The sequence below is a fragment of the Stegostoma tigrinum genome, chromosome 37 (assembly GCF_030684315.1).
Source record: "Stegostoma tigrinum isolate sSteTig4 chromosome 37, sSteTig4.hap1, whole genome shotgun sequence".
Taxonomy (NCBI): Eukaryota; Metazoa; Chordata; class Chondrichthyes; order Orectolobiformes; family Stegostomatidae; genus Stegostoma; species Stegostoma tigrinum.
Genome location: NC_081390.1, coordinates 10,139,241 through 10,155,150, shown reverse-complemented (window position 1 = coordinate 10,155,150; position 15,910 = coordinate 10,139,241). Strand labels below are relative to the sequence as shown.

General features: G+C 41.7%; 1 protein-coding gene across 1 annotated transcript in view; it reads right to left on the bottom strand.

The window, feature by feature from the left end:
- wdfy4 (WDFY family member 4) overlaps positions 1–15,910 on the bottom strand; it is a 277,951-nt gene that overhangs the window by 239,564 nt on the left and 22,477 nt on the right. The window contains exons 7-10 of the mRNA XM_048563720.2: positions 13,092–13,281; positions 12,067–12,227; positions 5,569–6,021; positions 3,867–3,968 (exon numbers count right to left, since the gene is read on the bottom strand). Of these exons, the coding sequence (XP_048419677.1) occupies positions 3,867–3,968; positions 5,569–6,021; positions 12,067–12,227; positions 13,092–13,281 (906 nt within the window). The remainder of the gene's footprint in view (positions 1–3,866; positions 3,969–5,568; positions 6,022–12,066; positions 12,228–13,091; positions 13,282–15,910) is intronic.

The following is a 15,910-nucleotide window of genomic DNA, read 5'->3' as shown; positions in this document are numbered from 1 at the left end:
TGGAATGAAGTGGTGAAGAGAAAACAGTTATTCAAAATAACATGGGGTGGCATGATCTTGCAAATTGGTAGCAGAAGTATGCCATTTGGCCCTTCAGGTCCTCCCTGCCATTCAATAAATTTGTGGTTGATCTGTTTAGTTCTTCAAATTCCACATTGCCATCTACTCCCATTCCTCACTTCATTCCCTTGCCAAACAAAAAGCTATCGACTGCCATCTTAAAAAATATTCAATGACTCACTTCCATCACCTTTTGAAGCAGGCAAAGAGTTTCAAAGATGCACAACCCACAGAGAGAGAAAAAAACTTCTCCCTCATCCGCTTCTGTGCTCCTGAGATGCTGCTTGGCCTGCTGTGTTCATCCAGCCTCACATTTTATTATCTCCCTCATCTGTCCATAGTTTAAACTTGTCCTCTGGTTTTGGACTGACCTACCTTATCAAGACCACTCGCAATCTTATGGGTATTTTCAATAGGCTTTAATCAACCTGCTCAGAAATATTATGATGCACCTCTGGAGCAGGTGGGACTTGAACCCTGGGGAGGGGCTTTCTCACTCAAAAGTTGGAATATCACCATTGTGCACAAAAGCTCACCGCCTCCCCCCACCACTAAGAATCTCACATACTTCAAGTCACTTGTTAGTCTTCCAAACTATACTGAAAATAAGCCCAGTCTGTTTAACACTTCCTCAATAGACAACCCATCTACTCCAGCTATCAATCCAGTAAAACTCCTCCAAAAAGCTTCCATTACATTTAAAGTTGCTAAAACTGCACACAACATTCAAAACGTGGGCTCATCAGTATCCTGTATAACTTAGGCATTATGTTCTCACTTTAATGTTTAGATCCTCTCATACTAAAAGATAGCATCCTATTATCTTTCCTAATCACCTGCCTTTCCTGTATATTGACTCTGTGACTCATGCACTAAAATGCCTAAGTTATTCTATGCCTCAGAATTCTGCAGTCATTCTCCATTGAAATAATTCTATCTTTTATTCTTCCTGCTAGAATGGACAATTCCTCATTTTCACGTTGTACTCCATCTGCCAGTATTTTTCCCACATACTTACATAAATTTGCAACCTCGTACATCCCCTTCACAACATAATTCCCCATCTATTCGTGCGTCATTTGAAGACTTAGCTATGCTGCCTTCACTCCCCTCATCTAAATCATTGATACAACTTGGTAAAAGTTGAGACCACGTTACAGCCCCCTGTAGAATCCTATGTATCACATGTTTCCAATCAGAAAAGTATCTATTTATACATTGGCTCTGTTTTCCACCAGTCAGCCAATCTTCTATCCAGAAACAAAAACTAACATTGCTGGAAAAACTTAGCAGGTGTTGTACCTCATTTTCTGCTTGGGAACACTGTAGCCTTCTGGAATCAGCATAGAACTCAACAACTTTAGGGCTTGAGCTTTTCCGATGTCCTTACCCCAACTCCCACACACCAGGCCTTGATATCATATGGTATGCTATTACGCACAACCCATTGTTAGTCCCTAAATAGTTTCTGCGAATAGCTATTCATTCTCCTAGCCTGGCCATTACCAATTCTTCAACCAACTGTTCTTCTCTCTTTAGGCTCTATCTCCACCTATCACTTATTCCTTACCTCCCTTTCCCCGCCCCATACCCTACATTCTGCATTAAAACCAACATTTTCCCAGCTACCATCAGTTCTGAGGAAGAGTCACTGGATCTGAAACGTTAAATCTGATTTCTCTCCACATATGCTACCTGACCTGCCGAGCTTTCGGCAGCAATTTCTGTTTTTGTTTCTGCTTTCCAACATCCACAGTTCTTTCAGTTTTTAATCTTTTATCTAGGCTAATTTGTCACCCCTTACATCATGTGTTTCTACTTTGCAGAGTAATCTTTTGTTGCAAGCTGCCTTCTGGAAATCCGAATACAGCATATCAATGGGCTCTCCCTTATCCACAATGCACGCTGCCTATTCAATGAACTCCAGTAAGTTGATTAACACAATTTGCCTTTCACAAAACCATGCTGACTGTTCCCGATTACATTGGGTTTTATCCCCCAGTGCCCAGCAATGAGCTCCTTAACAAATGATTTTAACATCTTTCTCACAACAGACATCGGTTAACTGGCCTATAGTTTCCTGTCTTGATGTCTCCCTCCCTTCATGAATAGAGGAATTATATTTGTTATTTTCCAGTTGGGCGGAACTTACCCAGAATTTCACAAATTTCAGAAAATTAACACCAACATCTACTACCTTATTAGCCATTTCTTACGACCCAAAGATGAAGTCCACTAGGGTTTGTTAGCCCCCAGCTTCTCAGTTTGCTCAGTACCAGTTCCCTGGTGACTGTAATTTCACCAAGTTTCTCTCTTCCTTCCATCTTCTAGTTTATGGATATTGGATCTATGCTCTTTACAAAAACGGAAGCAAAATATTTGTTTGTTTCATCTGATATTTCCTTATCCGCATTAATTCTCCATTCTCACTCCGTCAGGTTTTTGATGGCAAATGAGTTAGCAGTGAGACATTGTAGATTTCACATAGTTGGTAGAACGGTGGTAGAGAAAATTAGGGGAAATTTCTGCAGCTGGAATTGTTAAGATCTGAAACATGTAACTAGTCAGGACAGAAGAAGCATGTTAAATAGAAACTTTTAATAGACAATGAGACATTTACTTGAAGAGGATTCGTTTGTTGGGATCTGGGTAAAAGGTTGGGATAGAGAAGTAAAGCAGCATTTACATGGCACCTTTAAAGCATCCTAAGATGTTTCAGAGAAGTAATTCACAAATAGGGTTTGACACCATACAACAAAAGAAGATGGAAACAGGCAAGGTTCACAAAGGTAAGTTTTGAAAGGAACCCTTTAATGGAGGCTAGAGATATAAAGATTAGAGGTGGGGCACATGGCAGTAATGTTATTGCTGTAGTGTTCCAGAAGTCCAAGGGAAAATGTTCTGGGAAACACGGGTTTGAATCCCATCATGGCAGATAATGAAATTTTTGTTCAACGAAGTTTGAAATTAAAAGCTCAACAAATCGTCACCATTGTTGATTGTTGTGTGCGCATGTGTATGAAAGATTACATCTGGTTCAATAATGTCCTTTAGAGGTTGAAAGCTAACATCCTTACCCAGTCTGTCCTACATATGACTCCAGACCCACAGAAATACGGTTGACTCTTAGCTGCCTTAGGGATGGGCAGTGAATGCTGGCCCAGCCATCAGTGCATACATCCCATGAAAGACTAAAACAAAAGTCAGGAGTGTTGATGGAATACCGGCTAATTGCCTAGATGGCTGCAGCTGTAGCAACACTCAAGAAGCTCAATATTATCCAGGAGAAAGCAGCCTGCTTGATTGGCACCCCATCCATCAACTTCAACATTCACTCCTTTCAATGTACACTGAAGCAGTGTATACTATCTAGATAGTAACTCATCCAAGGTCATTCAGCTGCACCTTCTAAGCTATGATCTCTACCACCTACAAGGACAAGAGCAGCAGATATTTGGAATCACCACCACTTTCCACTTCTCCTCCAAACCATCAAGCATCCTTTCTTGGAGATATATTGCCATTTCTTCACTGGTACTACGTCAATCCTGGAACTCTCTTTCTAATGGCAATTTGGGTGTCCCTCCACCACATGGGCTGCAGCAGTCCGAGGGAGTAGTTAACCATCACTTTCTCAAGGGGAGTTAGGGATGAGCCAGGATGTTGGCCCAGCCAGTGGCACCCACATCCAATGAATAAATAGTTAATAAAAAGTGCTGGATGATAAAATCAGTGGAAGGCACTCTTCAGGAAGGGTTGGTATTCCAATAAGGATCACTGACATGAGCAATGTCAAGTTAACTCACCAATATTTTTCACAGAGCCTTGAAGCATAACGGCCAAAACTTTTAACATCAGGCATGAGGCTTCTCTCTGGTGCTGCTGCTCACTGGATGGTGCCTTGTTCCCTGCAGGAAATACAAAGGTGAATAAAATGGCCAAATCCAAAGATAACCCTTGAGCGTTTGTTGGAAGTTAACAAAATTGTTACGATCCTGATTCATCCCAGTAATAGGTTTGCCACTTTTGGTTGCTTGTTTTCCTGGTGTTTTCCTGACTTCTTAACCAACCCTCATATGCCTGCCATTAGATCCTTAACACTGCCTTCCCAGTCACTAAAAGTCAATATTCCCTATCATAGGTACTTTTATAACTAATAATTGAAAACATTCAAAAGAAAATTTATGATGAGAGGTTTATTACTATTACTTTCAGAAGCTGTATTTAAAATAGAGACAGGTGAGTTACATCCATGAAGGGTTTGTAATTGTTTATTTTTTGAAAAAAAAAGAAAATCCTTCCAAAACGTGGTTTAAATTGAAAATTGTGTCAGGGCAGAATCTATCGGTCTCTGCAGAGTTAATAGAAAGATGTTTTATCTACTGTGTTTGTGAAGGTAGGGTAAACATGCAGGGCCATTAGCTTTGTTTTCAATTCAGAAGAATCTAGGTTTGAACAGGTTTTCATTTAGCTCTAAAGACATTAGTGCAGAGTCAGGAGAGAAACTAAACTTCCTTCTGGAAAGGAGATTATTTGGGGCAACAAGTTACCTCAGTTGAAGGGTTTAGTTTGTGAAATTTCTAACAAGGAGTAGGACAGCTTTGTTTGAAATCTGTAGATTATTAGAACTGATAACAAACAAAGATATAGATCATAAGCAGATTCAGCCCCTTCAGTAAGTTTTGGGTCACCAATTTTGTGTAAAAGCTCATGTCAGCAGATTTGGAAAGGGTTCACTGAATGATCTCCATCATCCATGGCAAAGACACTGTCAGGGATCAGTTAAGTAGCTTTAAGTGTTGCGACAGGAGTGTAAACTCTCCGGACCAGAAAATGGGTTAAAACTTTAATTTGCCGTGTCTTTTAAATCTTGCTAACTGTCCTCTATATTTAGATAAATATTTTAATTTTTTCTTTTGTGCAATAAACGTACATTCTGCCTAAGAAATATATGCACCCTCCCGTGACTATCCATCACTATGATTAAAACAAAAGTCTGATCAATCAAACTGTTCAAGAACAGTTCTGAACTGAACTCCAATCAACCAATTTTCTGAATCCTCTGATAGAAATTGTCAGGGTACAGTCAGCAAGACTGAAATCCTTTCATGGATCGTTGGAAGGGAATGCAGGGCAGAGATAGTATCTGTAGTCCTATCAGGCAGATTTTCCACATTCATTCCTAACCGTTTTGCACTCACTACATTAGCTCTTAGACTAGTCGTACTCATGGGATCAGAGCAGGTCAAAGTAATCCCATCCTTTTACTGCAACCAGTTAATAATTCAAAGCAAATCAAGACGAGAAATTAATGTTTATAACTAAGCTCAGACTCCACTCAGTGTTTTCATTTGCAAATTAATAATATGGAAAATCTAGCCTCATGGATGTGTTCTTTCTGCTGGTTATTACTGTAATGCAAGCAACCCAAAGCAGATTGACTTTCTAAATTGCTATCTCTGAAAACTGAGGTTCGAACATCCGAGAGGTGGTTCTAGTAGTTGTCACCTGCTTTCCTCAGCAATTTTCCATATCTCTGAAGCTGCGTCAGGAGCACTTCCAGGAGCCTCGTCTCTCTGAACACGACAGTGAGCAATGGGTCATGTTTGGCAATGTCCAGCACATACTCGAGTGCCAACAGGGCGCAGGCAGGAGAAAGGTTCTCTCGGATGATGGCCTGCACTCTCGAAAAGACTTCATGGGGAATGTAAGACATATCGATAACAACACACCGCAGCATCTGAAAATACTGCATCTGCACCGGCCGTGACTTGTGGTATATCACCTCAGCGAACTGAAAGAGTGTCTGTTGTGTCCATTCCAACAGGAAGAAGTTAGCTTTCTCCCAACTCCAGATCTTTTTAATGCTGTTCAGGATCATTGATGAGATGCAGGAACTGGTGGCTTTTAGAAATACGAATTGCAAGACTTTGAAAGCCTGGAGGTTTTTCACAGTTGTATCTTAACATTGGAACAAAGAAGACATAAGTCACTTGCAGCAAAGTGACAGATAAAAATAGCAACAGTTATCGGAAAATTAATGTGTTGCAAAAATGAATGTTTTTTTAAAAATCTAGACCTAAAATTAGAGCAACATATCCTAAATGATATTAAATATTCCAGACGCACTCTCCCTTCAATGTATTCTATTCTCACAAGAGAGACAGATACAAGTAAAACACAGTTGAATTTTACTTAAGAGTGCATGTTTACAGAAGATAATGCTGAACCCCTCTTTATGCCTTACTCTTTTAGTCAACCACTCAAAATGAACTCTGATCCCCTCTTTCCAATGCAAAGGAGGCAATAGACAGCCCCAGCCTCCAAATACTACAGCAAGAAACAATATATAAGGCAACTGTGATTACAAAGTGTAGAGCTGGATGAACACAGCAGGCCAAGTAGCATCTTAGGAGCAGAAAAGCTGACGTTTTGGGCCTAGACCCTTCATCAGAAATGGGGAGGAGGGCAGGGTTCTGAAATAAATAGGGAGAGAGGTGGAGGCTTTTCGAGGATGGATAGAGGAGAAGATAGCTGGAGAGGAGACAGACAAGTTTATAAGAGAATTGCAGTGGGAGAGAGATCCCTGAGGTTGGTCTGGAGGGAAGGTTCAGGTTGTCCTGAAGAAGTTACCCTCCTACCTCTGGACAAGCCTCAGGGGATCTCTCTCCCACTGCAACTGTCGTGTAATCCTCTCTCCTTAATTATTTCAGAACCCTCTCCCCCTCCCCCTTTTCTGATGAAGGGTCGAGGCCCAAAACATCAGCTTTTGTGCTCCTGAGATGCTGCTTGGCCTGCTGTGTTCATCCAGCTCCACACTTTGTTATCTTGGATTCTCCAGTATCTGCAGTTCCCATTATCTTTGAATTTCCTCGAGTTTTGAAGAATGAGGGGTGATCTCATTGAAATTTTTACAAAGTTCTTACAAGGCATGATAGGGTGAATACAGATAGGATGTTTCTCTGAGTGCTGAGTCTAAAATAAGAGGGTACACCTCCAGATGAAGTAAAGACAAAGGAGGATTCTCTTCACTCAGAGGCTGGTGAATCTTTGGAATTCTCTACCCCAGAAGGCTGTGCAAGTTCAATCATGGAGCCTGTTGAGGCAATACATTTCTGGAGATTAATGACATCAAGCCATATGGAGATAGTGTGGGAAACTGGCATTGAGGTAGATGATCTAAATGAATGGCTAGCAGCCCCAATGGGCTAAATGGCCGACTCCTGAGAAGGGCTGATGTGCTTCTGCTTGTAACAGATCTGAGGCAATGCAAACATACTTTGAAAGGACAGTCCAATAGGTAGATGGAGAACAATTTGGCTGTCAATGCAAAAATGGCAGCCAGAATTTTCCAAACCTAACACAAAATGAACACAAGATAACAAAGTGTGGAGCTGGATGAACACAGCAGGCCAAGCAGCATCTCAGGAGCACAAAAGCTGATGTTTCAGGCCTAGACCCTTCATCACCCCTCTCTGATGAAGGGTCTAGGCCTGAAACGTCAGCTTTTGTGCTCCTGAGATGTTGCTTGGCCTGCTGTGTTCATCCAGCTCCACGCTTTGATATCTTGGATTCTCCAGCATCTGCAGTTCCCATTATCACAAAATGAACACAGACAGCCAGACGCTATGCACACAGGTAGGGTAGGCTTTGAACTGCTAGTCAATGCCACAACAGTAAGCCATAAGATCATATGAAACTCTGGAAGCTTCGGTCACAACAATCAGTCTTTGTGCTTTACAAGCAGATACCTGCGACACAATTCAACATGAAAGCAGAAGTATGACCCAAGTATAGATGGTTAGGTGATTTCCAAAACAATTCAATACATGTTTTTCTGTGGCTGGGAGGGAGTGGGAATTGAGAATTTGTTATTGGTGTTCCTATCATTCAAAAACATTTCCCCAACCGGTTTTGCCACATGATGCCAAGAAATTACAAGGTCTGTTCCTGGCTACTTCCTCTTTTGCGTTGAGGACGTGCTTATCATTCAATGCAAAAGCAGATGTTCTGAAATCAGGTGCCGGATCTTACAGGGTGCTGAGCAATGAAGGTTTTGAGGTTTGTGACAGAGTTGTCAGAGAAATCTAGGCCAACTGCTGCATCTTTTACACATTTGCTGAGTGACATTGTCAGCTCTTCGATAGGCAGCAGCGAGTTCATTTGATTTGATTCATTTATTGTCACATGTATTTTGTTTGACAAAGTACAGTGAAAAGTGCTGTGCAGATTCCCCACTCTCCGGGGGTCAATTAATAGGGATTATTGCTTGTTGAATGACTGATTAACAACATAGCTCACTAATATTCCATTTCCTATTTTACCAAACATGCCAACTAAATTCACAGAATTCTCAACGACCAAACCAGCTAGGGTTCATGGCAAGTTCAGCTCATCTCTTGCTTCAAAGAATTCCATGTTGGACCAGTAGGTACCATAATCTCTGGGCACGTTCCACGGGCACCCCACAGTCATTGAGTTGGTGTTCTTATGTTCTTGTGTTGTCTTGGCACTTCCATCAAGTGCCAGCCTCTAAGAATCCTCGTGGCACAAGTCCGAACCACTGGAAGGAGCATTTCTGCCCTTCAATGCTGCACCAGCAATTGCCAATGTGATGCTGGATAAAAGGACACTGTATGCTCATGGACTGCAGCAGACTGTGTTCCCAGATCCTTCACTCATTGTCACTGTGCTCACTCACTCTGAGCCTAGCTGGATTCCCACAGCATCCCTGCCTTGCATTGCCTTTTTGCACTTTGAAAGGATAGTTAAATAGGCAGAGGGAGAACAATTTCATTCAGAGATACCATGTTCATTACTTTTGTTTTGCCCCATTTAGTACAGATGCAAATCCAGATAGCTCCTCATGGGACTCAGTCAGGCCAAGGGGCATAGCCTTTGGTCAGGGGGTGTCCCAGAACAACAAGGCAAAGGCAGCCTCCAATATCAGGTTTGGACGGGATCAGTCAGCCAATTGGGGATGGTCAGGATGATCTTCAGTTAAGGGCAAGGAGCTGACCACCATCCAGCCAGAGTCTTTCTGCCTATTCTGGGTTCTGAAAGGAGAGGCAGGCAAGTATTCCAGGAGATGACAGTGGGTGCCAAAGCGGTGCAAGGGGTATTCCGAGCAAGTGAGTATCCAGCACAGAGGGCATGCAGGGTTAGTGGTGTCGGGATTTGGGCTGGATGACAGCGAGTGAGGGATGATGTTGTCGGTAATAGTGACAGCACTGGAGCCTTGGCGGCAGGTGAGTAAAGTAATGCAGCAGCAAATGAAGTATTAGAGAGAATCTGGTAGCACTTAAGTTGGTAAATAGGAGAAAGACATTGGCTTTGTTCCTCCAGTGTTGCAAATTCCTCCAGGTGCCCGAGATTGCACGGACCAAGCGGCATCTTCAGACAAGGATGGCATTGTTTGGTATCAACACCTCCATTTCTCACCCTGAGGGAAGTGGGCACCCTGCCCCTGCTCTAGCCTGTACAGCAGGACCTCTTGGTCCCTGCCCACGAAAGCACAGTATTATTTCCCAGTCAGCCAAGTCCGGGATAAATGTGACAAACCATGCAGGGCAGCTCCGGTCAGTCGGTGCTTACCCAGCTGCACAACAGCCTTTCAAAGAAAGCACCAATGCAAGATATGCTGATCAATTCCGGTAAGTGGCGACTTGTTCTGGGTACTGCACATGGCAAGATGGAACTAGAATCAGATGAAGTGGATACTACAGGCATGGGATAGGTGGTTAACCAAGTGCGTTTGGTAAGAAACCATGAGAAAACTCGTTCGGCCCTGTGGCCAAAACACCCTCTTAAAATAAACTCAATGCACCTCACTCTTAGCCAAAAATTTAATAAGATTCAACCCCATGTTTCCAAACCATGGAGCTGATTGTAATTTGGAGGGGAAAAAACAGAGAAATAGAAAACCCAACAAACCACTCAAAGCAACAAACCACTGATGCGTCCTCCCAAGAGGTATTAAATTCCCAAGCCTCATAAATGGATTCCAGTGAGAATTCTAATTCCTGCCAGCTTTGGACAAAGTCATCACAGATCAGCTCACGGAAACAGAAAATGACAAAGTATGTGTGAGCTGGGAGGAGAACACAATTAATGGTAGGGCCCTGGGTGGTATTGTGGAACAGAGAGACCTAGGAGGTCAGGTCCATAATTCTGTGTCATTTGGATTAGAGGGTAATTGAGGCAGCATTGAGCATGCATGTCTTCACAGCACTGATTTTTGAATATAGGAGTTGGGAAGTCATGTTGAGGCTGTACAAGATGTTGGTGAGGTTTCCTCTGGAGCTCTGTGTGCAGTTCTAGTCGTCCTGTTATAGGGAGGATGTTATTAAGCTGGAGAGGATTCAGAAAAGATATACCAGGTTGCTGCCAGGAATGAAATACTGCAGTTATACAGACAGGTTGAATAGACTGGGACTTTTTAAATGGAGTGTGGGAGTTTGAGGCGTGACCTGATGGAAGTTTATAAAAGCATGAGGTGAATGACTATGGTGTTTTTCCTGGGGCAGGGCAGTTCAAAACTAGGTGAGAGGAGATGGATTTAAAAAGGACATGAGGGTTAACTTTATTTTACACGTAGAGGGGTTTGCGTGTGGAATGAACTTCAGAAGGAAGTGATGGATGCAGATACAGTCACAATGTTTAAAAGACTTTTGGATACGTATATGAATAGGAAAGGCTTGGAGGGATAGGGGCCAAGTGCAGGCAGGTGGGACTAGTTTAGTTTGGGAACTTGATCATGTGGACTGGTTGTACTGAAGGGTCTGTTTCCGTGCTGTATGACTCTATGACCAGTCAGGATTGGAGTTTCACCCTGGGGCAACGGACCTCCAGGTTATCCTCATGAAACAAGGAATGAGCAGGAATGCTTCTCCTGGCCCACGAGAATTCCAAAAAAAACTTTTCCGAAGTTGCTTGTCTGATTTTGTCCATCCCAAGGCTGGCCTGTCAGGATTGGCTCCTCCTAGGTTCTGAAGTTTAAAGTCCTTAGTGTAATTGTACTGTGGCTCTAAGTCATAAACTGGGCTCTCACCTGCCCGCATCTTGACCAATTTCAGTGTAGGTGGACACAAAATGATTAACAGGGTAGGAGCAGGCATCTTTTGTTGTATGGATTCATGCTAACAACCAAGAGTTTGGGTTCAAAACAGACTGGTCTAGGAGAAGGCGAACTCAGGAACCTCAAACTTCGGCTTCTTTATAACACTGTTCATTATATATTATGACTAAATACTACAATACATTGTAATGTGAGATCATTTCACCATTATATTCTTGAAAGACTATTTCATATTCGCAACCACATTAATTGGTCTACTCACACGCTTTTCTACACGTGTTTCTGACATTCATATGCCCTGACTTCAGGCTTCAGCCTACCACTGTTTTACCCTATCCACTCCTTCTTGCCTTAATTACGCCAACATTGTGCTATTTATGCCCACTGAGGAGCAGTTTATTGACCTCATCGTAAAGACACAGGGCTTACACAAATTGTTGTGTGAGTGCTGATGACTTTAAACAGCTCCTAGCTCCACTTCCACTAGATAGAGGGATTAAACATGAACCCCGATGATCAACACTCCTGCCCACCAAAGTGCCCTAAATCCTTTCAATCCCATTGATGAGGATGAGCAAAAACAGACTAAGATTCTCCTTTTTATTGTTTGGGAGGCAATTCCCTCACACCCTTATCACCAGCCTTTATGACGGGGATGATTCATTTGTTAGTAATTTGCACTCTTCTCATCAGTCACCTACTGCACCATTATTTCATGGCAGCTCAGAGTGGCTTCTGTCTCTTCTATATAGAATGCAGACCATTTTTTAGAACGCTGGAGTCTCTACTAATTGTTACTGCTATAGACAGAGTTCAGTTGAATTTCAGGAGAGTATCTAGTAGACACAGTGCATGCTAAGCAGCAGAATTACATATACTAGGATCATAAAACTTGAGTTATTTGGAAAAAAAACTACAGAGAGGTTTACCTGATTTTATCGGCTGCTGAAAGTTAAAATTTGGAAACTGTGAACCTGCAATACAGGGTGTGACCTTCAATTCTTTCTGACCATAGATCGTGAGAGAACTCAAAAAATCCACCAATTCTTCCACGGATTTTTCTTCTTCTTTCTCCAGTTCCTTATCGCACCTATTGAGGGAGTAAAGTTCAACTAGGAATTGATTATCTTGAGACAAAACAGAAATATTACATTTGCAAAGACCTTAGCTGCTGGTGGGAGACATGCATGGGGGTTCTGAATACAAGTAAGTAAGCAGACAGAACCTGCCACAATCACAAATATTTTCCCTCTATTCTTTTCTCACAAATCCCTCCTCATGTTTGACAGTCACAGTAAATCTCTCCCAGCTGCTACACACACTCTCAGAACTTTCTCTTGATTTTTTTTCCCCCCTCCTGAGTTGCATGTGAGATAATCTGTTTTGTGAACTTGCCTTTTTCCAAGGATGTATTTATGGGATGTTACTACACTGGAACAGTTAATTAGTAAAAGTTACTGTACCTATTATTGTGTTAAGTTTTCCAGTAGAGTTAAGTTATTCCAAATTCTTCTTTATTTTGTTGTATTTTAACTATAGTGGATGAATAAAGTGTGCCTTGTTTTAATTCTAATAGTTTGACTATTCGAACGGCATCTAGAATGAAACATGTTATATTCGCCTTGAAAATAAGAAAAGGTTAGGGTCTGGACCATCTTCTGAATATTTTGAGGGGGTTTGGTCTGGTCCATAAAACAATTGTACATTTTGCATACGGTTGAATAAGCTTTATTTTTGCAATATACTAAGGCTTTAATTGACACCTTAAGCAGTTTGGCTGACATGTTTCAGATATGGAACTATCTGCAGTCTGATAATATAGTCGGGAGTATTATCTCCCTTTTTGAAACTTAAACCTTGCTGCAATCAGCAGAGAAGTGTGAATCACTTCTCAGGGAATCATTTCACCCACCCCTCCCAAGTTGGTCAAAACAGGTTGAGTAGATATACTTGCCCAAGGAGCAGAGTGGTTAACAGTTGATAACCATCAGCACTTTCAAAATCAGCAAGTAACTCTGCAGAAACTTGATACGAGTCTTTCACAAAGCAAAGCACGTGGACTGCTGCTTGAGCTGCATCATAGACCAATGACTTGTCTGCCATTGCAGATAAACTCTGAATGGACTTCTTTATACAATCACTGTCTGTGTAAAATATAAATCTTATTAGAGTTTCATGCTGTATATAAAATATAGAAGTTATACATCAGCAAAGGAAACAATTTTCAATTCATTAATTACCATCTGGTATAAATCTGTCAAGGTTTCTGAATTGACTAACAACATTGAAAATGCTCTCTGTGCTTTTAGAAATCCTTTATCAATGTGAAATTTCACCAAGTAAGGTCCAAACTTTGGGGAGGCAATGGTCAATTGGTGATATTGCTGAGCCTTTAATTCTGAGATCCCACCAAAGGGTGGAATTTGAGTTCAGCAAGAATCTGGAATTGGGAAACTGGTGATGACCATGAATCCATTTGAGATAGCAAGAACTGCAGGTGCTGGAGTCAGAGTTGATACAGTGTGGAGCTGGAGGAATGCAGCAGGTCAGGCAGCATCAGAGGACTAGGAGAGTCATCATTTCAGGCCTAGCCTCTTCATCAGGGGCCTGTCGCACAGCAATATGGTTGACTCCTAACTGGACAATGAGAGATAGGCAATAAATACTGGCCTGGCCAGTAAAGCCTTTGTCCCATGAATGAATTTTTAAAAAAGGCCTTCGAACAGATACCACATGCCCAGAAACCAGCTGTTCAACCACACCAATCCACTGGTAAGTTTACACCAAAGTATCTCACCTTCAAATTATTTCTAAAAACTTGCACATTAACCACCCATTAAACCCACAGAAAATTAACTCTGGTTTGGCATATCCTTTTCACAATATAGAACTTATCAGTGATTGGCAGGTAGTTAGTCAATCTCTCTAGCCCAGAAGAAGAGCTTGTCAGATGTTGAGTCTCATTTCTACATGTGGTGAATTGTTATTGGCAATTTTAAAAACGTCACATCCTAAATAATTTTTAGTTTTAATCTTTGCCATCTTGCATTTCTGTCCCTTAATCCAATCTCTCTCTCTCTATTTCTCTCTTTGTTGTAGATTTGACATTGAAGTATCTCACTCAAGTTCATCCTCCTCAATGACTCCTTTTATTTATTTCTTACTCCTTAAATCACATTAGTCAGCAAGATTGCTAGAACAAAGCTAGAGGCATAGATATAAAGCAGTCATTCATAAATCTGAAGGTAAATGTAGGAGAAACATCACGATGCAAAGCGTACTTGAAACATGGAACTCACTCCCAAGAGAAGTATTTGAGGCAAAATTCATTGATGCATTTAAGGTGAAGCTTAACAAATACGTGGGCAAGAGAGATAGCAAGAACTGCAGATGTTAGAGTCAGAGACAACACAGTGTGGAGCTGGAGGAACAGAGCCCAACAGGCAGCATCAGAGGAACAGGAAAGTTGACATTTCAGGTTGGGACACTTCTTCAGAAACATCAACTTTCCTGCTCCTCTGATGCTGCCTGGCCTGCTGTGTTCCTCCAGCTCCACACTGTGTTATTAAATGCATGGGCAAGGTGGCAGCAGATACTAATGCTGACAGAGTTAAGAGGAAGGGAGGGTGGGAGGTAGATCGTGTAGCACATAACCACTGGCATGGATGAATTTGGTAGAATGGTTCTTTTGCTGCATATTCAACATAATTCAACAGGCATTTCCCAACTCTGAATATGCTCGCTATACAACTGCATTAAGACCAGACAGGGGAAAACGCAGGAAAGAAATTCCTGATAAGTAGGAAGTCCAAAACCTAGGCTTACAGTTTGAGGATATGGAATAAGCCATTTAAGGCTGAGAAGAGGAGAAATTTCTTCAACCAGAGTGTGCTGAAGACCTGGAATTCTCTGCCACAGAGAGTGGATGAGGACAAAACATCAGATATTTTCAAGAAGGTTGTTGATATCAGTCTTAGGCTAAAAGAATCAAAGAGTATGGGGACAAGGCAGGAATGTGGTATAGAGTTGGATGATCAGTCATGAATGTTGGAGCACACTCAAAAGTCCCGATTCTCTATGCATTCATAAAAAAAGGAGTCAGCGGCTGGTGGTGATCTGTTGTTTGATATTTGACGTCAAACCTTAGTCCCATAAGAGTTTCAGGCATGAGGGGATGATCCCATTATGGCAATGTCACTGGACCAAACCTGTTTGTCAGACAGATATCCGTACACTGGGTCAGTGATTTATAACTGCTTTATTGTTTAACTAAAGTTCAATGCAAGGAGCAGTTTCACTGTTCCCTTCTGGATCCTTTAGTTACCCGGAATCCAACACACCCAACAGGGAAAAAATCAAACTCTTTTTGAACCTTCTTTTAAAAGATTAAATTGCAAGCAAGTCACCTTAGACACCAATTATATCAACATATTATACACACACACTGCCCAATGGGGACAGAGCAAGGCTAGCAAAAGAGAAACAGCAAGGAGACTAAATTAAAATGGAGTTGGAGAGGGAAAACCCACTTTTTTTTTAAGATCTGTAACGTTGTGTGTTTATCTTTCAGTGACAGACATCTTGTTAACACCGAAATAAAATGATCTATCAATCCAGCTCACAGTCTGGGGTCTGACGTGTCGAGTAATAACATCAGCTGAGATCATATTACTCAGATATCCAATCAATGGAGGTTTTGAATCTGAGATTGACAGGTTTGCGTTAGGTGAAGATATGAAATTTTGTGAAGAGGGGCTGGCCGGCAAAGGAAAT